At 38.5% G+C, this 12,705-nt stretch overlaps 1 protein-coding gene across 1 annotated transcript in view; it reads right to left on the reverse strand.

Moving 5' to 3' along the window:
* nkx1.2lb (NK1 transcription factor related 2-like,b) overlaps window positions 1-6,961 on the reverse strand; it is a 9,401-nt gene extending 2,440 nt beyond the window's left edge. Inside the window, exons 1-2 of the mRNA XM_030146351.1 lie at window positions 6,647-6,961; window positions 4,945-5,182 (exon numbers count right to left, since the gene is read on the reverse strand). Of these exons, the coding sequence (XP_030002211.1) occupies window positions 4,945-5,182; window positions 6,647-6,961 (553 nt within the window). The remainder of the gene's footprint in view (window positions 1-4,944; window positions 5,183-6,646) is intronic.
* Between the last annotated feature and the right edge of the window lie 5,744 nt (window positions 6,962-12,705).

The following is a 12,705-nucleotide window of genomic DNA, read 5'->3' on the forward strand; positions in this document are numbered from 1 at the left end:
AGTTAAAGCAGCAACAATTTAAACAGCAGATAGAAGTGTCCTGCAAACGCCTACTTTTAACTTTTATACTTCACATACAACATTTACTTACATTTATGTTGTGAGTCTGGAATACAGCTTGTCTATGGCTGTTTCACTGAACACCTGTATACTGTGTCAAAACAGTGTTTACAGAAATAGCAGACATTTTCAACTCCAATGTTGGAACAAAATGCCCCTTAACCCATAAAGGCCCAGTGCTAATTTGGTGACAGTACCCAAATTAATTTTTCTTCCTATTTAACCTTTCTAAAGTGATTTATCACCATTTATTATAATATTATCTTACGTATTTTTCACTTTTTATTGTAAATAATGTATTTTCATATATTTAATTTCCTATATTTAATTTAGGTGCTCATGAAATGTCAGAGTAAATTCAAATGTTATTATATCAAAACAGAGAAAACTGAAGAAAAAGATCATTTTTCAGTCCAATCTGTCATTAACTGAACATAAACCAAGTGTTTCCATCCACTGTCATTGATCCAACTCCATGGGTTTTACTGGTGAATCAATGTTGTAGAAGATGACGGTGTTTCCATGGTAACTATGAACATCCAAATGAGTCATATCTGATGACCATGAAAAGATGAAGAACTGTATTTTACACCAATTATTTCAACGTATTGACAGAATTAGTGGATCAGAAGTTATTACACATTTTAGATCAGCAGATGCTTCTGGTCACCAGTGGCTGTTTGGGTCTTTATGGGTTAATACCTGTTGATCCAATAATCCTATCAATACATGTCAATAATTGGTGTAAAATACAGTTATTTATCTTTTCATGGTCATCAGATATGACCCATTTGGATGTTCAGAGGCTCCGTTACCGTGGAAACACCGTCATCTTCTACAACATTGATTCACCACTAAAACCCATGGAGTTCGATCAATGACAGTGGATGGACACACTGGATTTATGTTCAGTTAATGAGAGATTGGACTGAAAAAGTCACTTTTTATTCAGTTGTCTCTCTTTCTGATATAATATACCTCAACTTTGATCTGAGCTTTTACAAACATCTACATAATCACTGAATTAAATATATGAAAATGGATGATTTTCACAGTAAAAATGCAAAATAAATGGTGATGAATAACTTCAAAAAAATTTAAATATAGAGAAAAAAAATATTTTGGAACTGCAACAAAAGTAGCACTGGGTCTTTATGGGTTAAACAGTTCAGATCAGTAGGTTTTGTATGCTGGTATTTGGGTCTTTATGGGTTGAACAGTTCAGATCAGTAGGTTTTGGTCACTGGTGGATGTTTGAGTCTTTATGGGTTGAAGGACCAGAGTAAACACTCTGCTCACATTTGGGGCCCCTGCAGTGTGTATTTGCCTGCCTTACATCCAGCGTTATCAGCCTTTGTTGGTCTAATAACATGAAGAGGCTCATCCAAGTAGCTTTAGGCTGCACCATAATAAATGAAATAATGGGTGATTGTAGTTTGCATTATGGAAATGTAAGCAGACAGAGTAAAAGCACTGGACTTCCAAATGGTGTCTAATAGTTCCAGGGTTGTATTTCTAAGAGGCCTATATACGGTTGTGTCCAGGCTCCAGGACTTGTTTTATATCCTCCTGACACCCAGTAAGTAAACATTTTCACCACTTTACATGAAATAATTGCCTTAATTGGAAACAGCATGATGCAACAGTTTTTTCAGATACACTTTTCTTTTTAATATAATGTCCTTTTCAGTGGACATTATGTAATTTTTTTTTTAAATTTTAAAGTAAAGCTGGTAAACTCTTGTCCACTACAGAGGACAAAAATGTATTGCTGGGTCTCAGGAGGATATTTGTTTCATGTGGCTTTTGCCTGGCTTTATCCTTTCCAAATGTACTAAACAAATTAGCATTCATAGTTTTTAATGTCAGAACCTATTCATATTTATATCAGTATCCTCCTGCAGTTTGTGGTTGATAAAGTGGCCTCCTCCATCCTGGGCTAAAAAAAAAAAAAAAAAAAAAAAAAAAAAAAAAAAATATATATATATATATATATATATATATATATATATTCTTTCCCCCCCACCCCAATTAAAAGCTTTGAGATGTAACTTGCTTAAAAATTTCAAAACTGTAATTACAATTAGAAATAAGAGTCCCTGCTGATGCCTTCGGTGGTTACTTGTGTCCGTTGGAGTTTGTTCCAGCTCAGCTCTGCTCATGTTGGAATCTCCATTTGCCTGCATTTATCACCTGATTTATTTATTCATTAATTTATTTATGTATTTACACGTTCAGCATGTCACTTTGTATTTTTGCTAAACATGTTTTCAGTGCATTCACTTCGAATTGACAGCTGTACTAAAAGACAGTAAAGAGGCTTTTCAGTCTGACATTTCTACACCTTTAAATTACATTTGAATTCATAGTGAATTTTCATCTTTTTGCTGAATGACTGACTACTGCAAAATGTGCATAACATTAAAAAAATACAAAAAACAAAACAACTCTAATTAGGCCAACTGTTTTCTTCCCATACAAGCCATTATTATTTTCCTATAGATTCCCCACATTATTATTATTATTATTATTATTAATAATAATAATAATTTTATTATTATTATAATAATATTAATGTTAATTACTACATAGCCTATAGTGAATATATTGATTTAAGCTCTAAACACTTTATAAAAAATAAACAAATTTTTTAATGAAATTAATTTATTATTTATCTCAACATAAATTCAGCATACATTTTTATTTAGGCAATAAAGTGTTGCAGTGCTTTTTTTGTACATAAAACATGATGCTTTAGTTGGTTTTCATGACTTGAACTTGTCTTTTCTGAACTTTGTTTTTTTGTATTTTGCTGCTGTTAACACTGACATTTCCCCACGGTCAGATCACTAAAGTCGTATCTAATTAGCCTACACCAATTTACTGAGAACTCCGTTAACGAATAAAAATACAGTCATCGTCTGTTTGTTTGTTCGGGCGCTGATAAAGCAGCTGATTCCAGTCAAATCTTTCATCTACATTTCTCTGATGACTGAACAACCAATAAGTATTTATTGTCGAAGAAGAATAGATCTCCTGGTGCCGTGGGTTCACGATGTTTATGGAAAAAATACAGGTTTTATCATTTACGAAAAAAAACAAAAAACAAAAAAACTTTAACGGTCTATAATTCTTGATTTATGATTTTAATTTTCCGGTATGAAGGATTTGGATACTTGTGGGATATATGGACTTAGGCTGAATGTACAGGCCCGCTTTTATTTTCATCCAGTAAATAAAGTGTGTTTTGAAAAAAAAAAAGAAAAAATAAATAAATAAATGAAATAATGAGGTTTAAAGAAAAACTGAAAACAAAAAGAAAAGACGCGGTGAGGAGACGGATTTCAACACACACACACACACACACACACACACACACACACTGAAGCTTTGAAACCGATATTCACTAATCGATTGTACCCATCACACACATTTACACGCGCAAAAGCACGCGCACGAACCAATTACCTTTGCCTTTCCTCCTTATTTTTAACCCTTCCAGACCCAAACATCCACCACAGACCAACAGCATCTGCTGATCTAAACTGTTTAATACCTGTTGATCCATTAATCCTATCAATAAATGTCAATAACTGGTGTCAAATACAGTTCTTTTACAGTTCTTTTCATGGCCATCAGATATGATCCATTTAGACGTTCAGAGGCTCCGCAGTTACCATGGAAACACCGTCATCTATATTTTATATGTTGTTTCTAGATATATTTGACTGAAAACATCACTTTTTCCTATTTTTTCTGATTTAATTTAATAACCTTAGAATTTACTCTGAGTTTTTATGAACATCTATATAATCTGTAAATTAAATATAGGACAAAACCAGATTTTCACCCCTAAAAAACAAAAAGCGAAATACAGAGAATACGATTATAATAAATAGTGATAAATCACTTAACACAGGTTATATAAAGAGGAACATTCATTTGGAAACTGCCACAAAAGTAACACTGGGTTAAACTCAGCTTCAGTTACAGCTGATAGGATCCGAACTACCTGGACCCGGACTACCTGGACCCGAACCTGGACCCGAAACCTCTGGAGACAAACCCAGTCACAGCTCTGTTTTCTCGTGTTTCTTTTTTCTTTTCTAAAACATCCAAGGGCTCGCAGGCACTGCTCCTGTCCTCTGAAAGACACTTCAGTTCATCACAGAGGATGTTTGTAGTTTTTTTTTTTCTTCAGTGGTGGACACCTGAGCCTCAGACAATAAGGAAACAACTCAGAAAAAAGATCTAAACACTTGCACCTTACAAAAGACCAAAGAAGAGGCACTTTCACAAAACAGAAGTACGAACAGAAGAATGAACGAAATGACTTTAAAATGACCAGACATTAAAGGGTATTTATTAACATTAACATGAACAAAAAATTGACTGATTAATTGATTGAAGTATATATTTCGAATATGAATGGAAAAAAAATAAAAAAATTAAACAGACAAAAATTTTAAATACAAGACATAAAATACATATTCAAAAAGGAGTGAGAAGTATAACTTATAAACTCCCACCACTTCTCCTTAAACAATTAATAAATCATAAACTTCCGCGTAATACTTATTGATACTTTAATTAATCAATGGTTCCGGTGCAAACAGAGTTTTTATTCTTTGACGGACTGAGAGCGGTTGTCAAAAAAAGCACAAGGCTTTAAAATGTCCGTCTATTTTCTGTCTACATTATCAAACATTCATTTACAGTGTGTGTTCAGTAAGTATTGACAAACACATTTCAGTTCCGTGTCGTCCCGGGTGTGGAGCAGATACACGTCCGCCATGTTGGACCGACAACAAATAAAACCGACATTTGTTTAAAGCTTTAAAGGTTAATTCCGTGTGTGTGGGGTGGGGTGGGGGGGACACTTACTGCTCTGGTAGTCCTCCGCACCGTAGCAGCCCTTCCCGGACTCCAGGCTGGGCTCGCGCTCCTCTCCTCCGCCTCCTCCTCCGGTTCTCCGGTTCTCTGCTCCGTACGCGCTCAGCTCGCGCTCGGCCCGGTGGCTCGCGTGCTGAGGCAGCTGCTGGAGTCTCCGGTTGCTCGTGAACTTGTTGGGATCCAGAATGTCCAAGACAGAGAAAGACGTGGTCCGGTGGGAGTTCGGGCCCTGGGTCAACGGAAAACACACATGAGGGTGGGAACAGTCACATCAGGAATTTGGAAAAAAAGAAAACACACAAAAAAAGTGTTTCTTCTTCTGCTATTTAAAAATAAAAGTGCTGTTGCCGTTACACACCGGAAGAGCCTTACAAATATTTCATTTTTTTCTTTTTAGTTTTTATTCTAATGTAGTCTATGTCTTACGAGCCTATAATAAAAAATAAATAATAATAATAATAGGATAATAATAATAATAATAATAATAATAATAATAATAATATGATATGACAGAGCCTGTTCGGTCCCTGTTTTATTCATTTAAATAGCCTCTATGGTGCAAAGGATCAGTGTGCTTGCTATCATTTGCTTTTCCAAAAATATTGCAGGTGTAACCTACACCGGTAGCCCTTCCCTTTGCGATTTCCATAAAAATACCTCCGTAAATTCGTTGCTTACCTGCATTGAATTTATACCCGGAAGATTTATGTCAAGTCAAACGATGGTCAAATGTATAAAGTGGATAAAGATAAAGTGTGTCAGTGTAGCTTCCCTTTATGAAGAAGCTCATCCTGATTAGGATCACCCTCCCTCCTTTTTTTTTTTTTTTTTTTTTTTTATTAATGAGGCCAGCCTGGGGCGTGTCGACATGAATAATCCCACATTAACAATATTATAATTCAGTTTTTAAATAATCCAAAAGGGGTATGCGGAGTAGGAGCCAGTGGCCTATTAACACCTGATGATAAAGAATAATCACACAATTCCAAGAAGAGCTTCGGGATTAAAGCAGTCATCTGTGATTTAATTTACCCATAACTTTATAGGCTATAGCCTAAAGTTATGACGTTTAAAAAAATGTAATATTGTGGCCTAAATAAGTCATATAATTTGTGGATTTCGTTGTAGAAGTCAGTGTGTTGTCTTCAGTATATTCATTTTACATTAAACATGCAAAGTGTAGCTTTAATGACCGGATCCTGAAATAATGTGGCGTTTTTACAGGCTACGACTAAACTGGATTCGACCGTAAAACCCGTTTTTTCTTATTAATTTAATTCTCTTTGTCAAATAAGTCATGAGGCTGGAGATTACATCTAACTTTTTTTATTTGGATTGTTTCCCATCACATTAACTAAAGTGTCTTAGTCAAGGCCTCGGATGCCAATCGGACATCCACCACAGAACAGGCCTATATGTCATTTAGAGTCAAATATTTAATTTAATAACAGAAACTGACCGTAATTTACCGGCCTTTCCTTTTCATTTTAATTATTTCTCTCCGTTACAAACATGTAAGAAAATATGCGCGTTAATAGTTCTTTTCCTGCCACTTATTTCTCCTAAAACTACAGATTTTTGCCCGTTAATGTGATAAATGATCCAAACATAAACATAAGTCTGTGACACATGTCTGTAGTTCAGGTTCTGTCCTCAGAGGGTCAGATCCGTCAGGTTCGGTCCATGCATGTACCTGCTGTGGCGGGGCTAACACCGGGTTCGTCGGCGGAGGTTCCGAGTGGTTCTCCACGGCCTGTGCGTCTCTTCCACCGGCCACCGCGTTGGAGAAGAGCCGTTTCTCCGTGGCCGCTCCTCCGTCCAGCAGGTCTCCGCTGTCCGGGCTCACCACCGTCTGCACCCCGTCCACACCGGCAGCCGGTACCGCTCTGTCGCGGCTCATCACGGACTGGACCGCGTCCACTCCCGGCACTTGTGCGACTCTGTCCCGGTTTATAACGGTCTGGACCCCTTCCGTTCCGGGCCCCGGCACCGCTCTGTCCCGGTTCATGACTTTACTGTCCTTTTCCCATATATTAAAAAACAGAGTTCAAATGTGAGAGTAGCGGAAAGGCGCGTGTTCAGACCGAACCGTTTTAAATGCTTTGTCCGGTTCTCATGTCAGAATGCAGGCCGGGTCAGGAGTCCCGTCAGCAGCTGCTCTGGAGGAACCACATGATCAGCCCGGTAAAGTTCTCCATCAGACTGTGGGGCCGGGGCCGGTAATGCGTCTGAAGTACCGGAGCAGCAGAAGCGCGCGGAGGTGGTCCCGTCCAACTTTAAACTTCTTTACGTCTGTTTTTTCTGCTCCACACCTTTTGCCTTCATCCTCCTCCTCCTCTGCATCCACCGACGGGCTCCGCTGCTCTAACGGCTCTAACGGCTGTCTTGTACTGAACCGTTATCCTGCCGTTGGCACCACGCGCACCTATAAACAGCGCTCCGCGTCCCGACCTCCAGCCTCTCGTGCTCTGTCTGATCACCGGTCGGCGCGCGCTCGCTCTGGTTGCGTGACAGGAGTTGAAGGCGGGACGGATGCTGATCTGTGTCTAATAGTGAAAAGTAGCTCGCGCCCTCCTCCGCTCTCTCTTTCCCTCTGCCCCTTTCTCCCCATTAGTTAAGTGAAGCCCCCCCCGCCCCCCCCCCTACACACACACACACACACACACACACACACACACACACACACACACACACACACACACACACACACACACACACACTCTCTCTCTCTCTCTCTCTTTCTCTCTCTCTCCACTTTTTTTGGTTTTTAGGCGGTCCCTCGAGGACCCCGCTATCACATACCCACGAATGTGTGTGTGTGTGTGTGTGCGTGCGCGCGCGTGCGTGTTCCTCCTTATTTATGCATTCCTATTCACTCTACGGCTTGTAATTGGCTACAAATTAATCCCACTTTCACTAATAGTCTATTATCTCGGGGCTGCGCGTGCCGGTCCGGGCCAGTTCGCCATCCAAGCGCGCGGGGAGAATGGGAGAGAAAGAGAGTTGGAAGCGCGAGCTCGCTTTTTATTTCCCCCATTCAATATGTGTTGAACCGGCGCGCGCGGTCCTTCTGGTGTCCATAGGTGAAGTTCATGCTAGTGTTAGCTGTTAGCAGGTGAAGGTGCTCAGGTGAACTAGGCTGACAGCAGGCAGGTAGGTCTGTTCAGTCTGTCCTTACTGTTAAAAAGCTGCACTTACAGCCTGTATTGTGTGTCCTACCAGTAACCACCGTCTAATCAAAACTAATTTACAACTGACACAATTATAGCGGTTTAGTTGGGCTAGCTTCAACTCAGTTTGGCTTTGTTTCATGAGTGAATATTTTGTTTTGCTTTGGTATTTATTTTGAGGAACTGAAACTTTTTTGTTTTGTTTTTTTCTCAGTTTCAGTGTCAGGTTTTCAGCTCCAGAAAGAGTCCATTACCAACAAAATGTTGAGAGCCGTTAGACATCAACTCTCCCAGGGTGCATTTTCACACCAAACAGAGCAGGCAGCTTTATTTATCCAACTGCTGGTAATCTGTGGTGAAGAGTCTGAGGCCTCGTCTGTACGGAAACATCCGAGGCTCTGGTACTTAAGGGTAAGTTAAGATTTTGGAGGGCAGGGGTGTCAAACATGCGGCCCGGGGGCGAAAAGCGGCCGCCGAAGGGTCCACTCTTCCCCGTGGGATGAATTCGTGAAATGCACAAATGACACTGAAGATATTAACAATCAATCATTTTAGTTTAGGGAGTCATATAAAGCCCTACTTTTGTCTCCAAGTGGGTTGGAATAGTAAAATATTACCATTTAACCTACTAATAATAACTCTAGATTTTTCCTCTAGTGTAAAGGCATAATATTGGAGGCATAATATGATTAAAACTGCACCAATTTTCTCCAGACTTTTCAGGTTGTTATTGTTATTCACATTTTTTAAAGTTATAGATGCACACATTTTCATCATGTAATTTTACTTCTTTTTTTTTTTTTGCTGGTATTATTTTATTGATCTGGCCTGCGTGAGATTACATTGGACTGTATGTGGCCCCTGAACTAACATGAGTTTGACACCCCTGCTGTTGGGCCTATATTTCTTATAACTATAAGTTTTTAATTCTTCATTCTTTTAGTTCTTAATCATTTCAAGTTTTCAGCATCACATTCCATGTGCAAGTGAGTTTTCAGGCCAAATTATCTTAGAAATCAGATTTTTTTCTGTCTTTTTTTTTTGCCCCCCCACACACACACATACACACACACACACACACACACACACAGAGTCATTGACTGCGTCGCTACGGCCTAGATCGTGTGTAAAGTTAGTTAGTGTATTGCAAGGTTAACTGGTGTGCGCTGTAATTGATTTGTGTAGCTGATGTGTAATGTGTCGCCCAGCTCCATCTTTACTTGTGCATCCACATGAAAGGAGCTCTTATCTTTAATGCAGATTCCAGGGCAGGGCCTCTCCTCAAAACTCAATTACGGCCTGAATAAAGCCGGTAATGTCCCCGCTGCAGTGAAATATTGATTCCTAATCCTTGGCAGTCATTACTATGCCAGAAAATAATAGACCACAGAATTGGATTTTGATTTAACACACAACGTGTTTATTCTAATGCTTGGGACTTAATATTCCGTTGACTCTCATTTTCAGCCACAGAGGAGAGGGGAATAGTGATGGAGGCTTTGACGCACAGTTTTTATATTGTTGTGGAAGAAATTAAAAAAGAAAGAGAGGTGATGGGACATCTTTCCTGTCCTCCTCCCCGGCCCTAATGCACAAGGTCAGCTCCATGTAATTGCCTTGCTCAATGATCCTTAGGAGGAAGAAATTAAAAGTTGAGCAAAATAATGACTGAAACAATGAGACATGATTAGCCAATCAGAGAGCCCAACCCATTACCGAGGCCTTTGATCTACTTCCTGCTTCCGCCTCGAGGCTTTATGGCTTTATTTTAAAACAGTCAGTATATTAACTATATTAAATATCACAGCAGTATTCACCTTTGGAAATATTAGCATTTTAAGTGGTGGAGCGCTATAAAGAACTGCTGCTGCACATAGCAACAGTGAACACAGAAGAAATAGGAAAAAATCAGCCAAGTGAATATTAAAGATTGTAAACTATGACTGTTTTTGCAAGCACGTTTCGTCACTTAAACTGAACTGTAGGAAATCTCTCATTTTAATTTCCTTGGTGTCAAATTAAAGCTGTAAAATTGCAAGACATTAAACACAAGTCTGACCATTCCTCAGCACGTTTGTGAGAACTGAAGTTGTCTTTTAGTTCAATTAGAAATTCTAAACTTTGCAGAAATTTTGAATAAGATTTATTTTAAGCTATTTTGCACATGAGAAATGTCCAGTTATATAAATGTTTCTTATAAGAGTTGGAATTTGGGCTTAGTAACAACATAACAAAGGTATGGAAATGGTAATAAAATCACAGAAAATGTACATGTTACCAATAAAGATAAATGAAGGAATAAATGAAATAAGGACAGACGGAAAGCACAGTCAGTTTTCCATCTAGGTTTTACTGTTGTGAAGAATCTACTTCTTACATTGATCATACTGCACACACACACACACACACACACACACACACACACACACACGCACACACACACACACACATATCTGTGGTTCCCACAGCAGTTGCCAACACTGTGGGAACACTCCTGAGCCTCTCCCTCTCACCGCTCTGTGTGTGTGTGTGTGTGTGTGTGTGTGAGTGTGCGTTCGTGCATGCGTGTGTGTAGGTGTGTGAGCAGGCCCATGTGTCTTGTGTCTATAATTATTCTAATGAAGGTTAACGAGCTCTGCTCAGCCTCCTCTTTATTAAATTAATCTCAGCCAGTAATGAATCATAATTACTATAATTAGCAGCTTGAGCTGGCTGATCTCACACTGGTGTGATGAAACCAGGGCTTTCATCATCACTGCTAACGTTCCTCTCCCCATCCCTCCGCTGTCTGCACTGGTGCCGTCTGCTCAGTTTATACCCCAACACCATGTTTACACTACATTCATTACATTGGGGTCTCGCTTACTTTACACCCACTGAATGATCATTGTGTTGCTATCGTTTTAATTGGATGGAGAAATTCTGAGTCATATACCCATTTTTGCATGAATGTGATTTTGGTGTCATTTTTTAAACTGCGTTTAATTTGCTGGAGACAGCAATCACTGTTACATTTATTGTTACACTTTTTCGCAGTCATAGATCGCCACAGTATGTTCTTTTTTTTAAAATAAGTGGATAATGTTATGCAATGGTAATAAATACAATTAATTATTTAATGATGATATTTCTGGGCATGTGCATTTTTTTCACTTCAACTCGGGCTGTGTTTGAGTGTGTTCTGCCTGTAAAGACAAACACAAAATTCATGTACAAACACAGTGGAGTAAGATGGTTAAAGTACATATTCATTCTTTTTTTTTTTTCAAAAAATCACATGCCTGTTTTTCCTTTAGTAAAAACTTTTTTTTTTTTTTTTAATATTGAGCAGAGACATATCAGTGTGATTCTAACTGTTCACCTTCAAACACTGTACCCATATTTTTGTATATTTTATATGAGACAGGATCTAAATTCACTGTTCAATTTGAAATTCTAATCAGTTTCGAGGTATTTCCAGAGATTTTAAAGACAGGATATAAATTCTTAATAAATTTTTAGTGATCACAAACATTGAAACAAAACATGTTTTACTTTTTTGTGGTAGCAAACACTTCAGTGAGCTCAAAGATGGTTAGTATTAATTGCTGTATCAGCAAATCCACACATTTTCGTGTGAACAGTCATCACTGCAACATGTAAAATGTTTCATCTCAATTTCTACTCACTTAATTTTAAAGCATAACACTGACACAGAATTTTCCTCAGAATTTTTTTTTTTATTTTTTACAGAAATCCTTACATTTGATTTTACACTATTAAATTATTCAGTCATATTTATTTTCGTGAACTCACTCAAATACATATTATGTAAATAAATTCATTACATTTTTGTACAGACACATTATAGTTTTGAATTCAGGACTGAAAAATCAGTTTAAAAAAAAAAAGTACTATTTACGGACCAAATGATGGCCTGCATCACATAAAAGACATCATGTACTTGATCAAAACCAAATCTTAATTAGTAATTATTTTTGTGGTTCACTCTTGGCAGAGCTTGGCCGAGGTTGTGTTCATCTGATGCTCATCCTTTGTGACAACGCAACTACTGAGAAGCATTAAAATAGTTTCTGCATGTTTGCGCTGTGTTGATTCATTAATGATCACGAGATGCAGTTGTTTTGAATATTACTGTCGTTATTGTGGCTGGAATGTTCCGGTGGTCGTCATCTGCATCTACAGTCTAAAGGTCTTCAAACGTCCATGATCTTTGTGTCATTAATGATGGTTCATTCTTTTTCCTGTGTTATTCCCTCCATGTCTCTGCTTCCATCCCTCTCTCTGCTTCCTCCATCCCTGCTCTATTTCTATTTTGTGTCGTGTGAAGGTTCTATATATTATATTAACCCTCCACCTCTCCCCGATTACAGGAGTAATAGCTCCCCATCCTCCACTCATACACTTGACCCACCCACCCACACACACACACACACACACACACACACACACACACACACACACAGCCCTCCCCTCCCTACACCCCCCACAACACACACACATGCCCACAGTTAGACACTCAGATAGCATCTGACCTGAAGAATTAATTAAATATGATAGCTGATTAAAAATAGCATAACTA

This window comes from Sphaeramia orbicularis, chromosome 10 (assembly GCF_902148855.1).
Source record: "Sphaeramia orbicularis chromosome 10, fSphaOr1.1, whole genome shotgun sequence".
Taxonomy (NCBI): Eukaryota; Metazoa; Chordata; class Actinopteri; order Kurtiformes; family Apogonidae; genus Sphaeramia; species Sphaeramia orbicularis.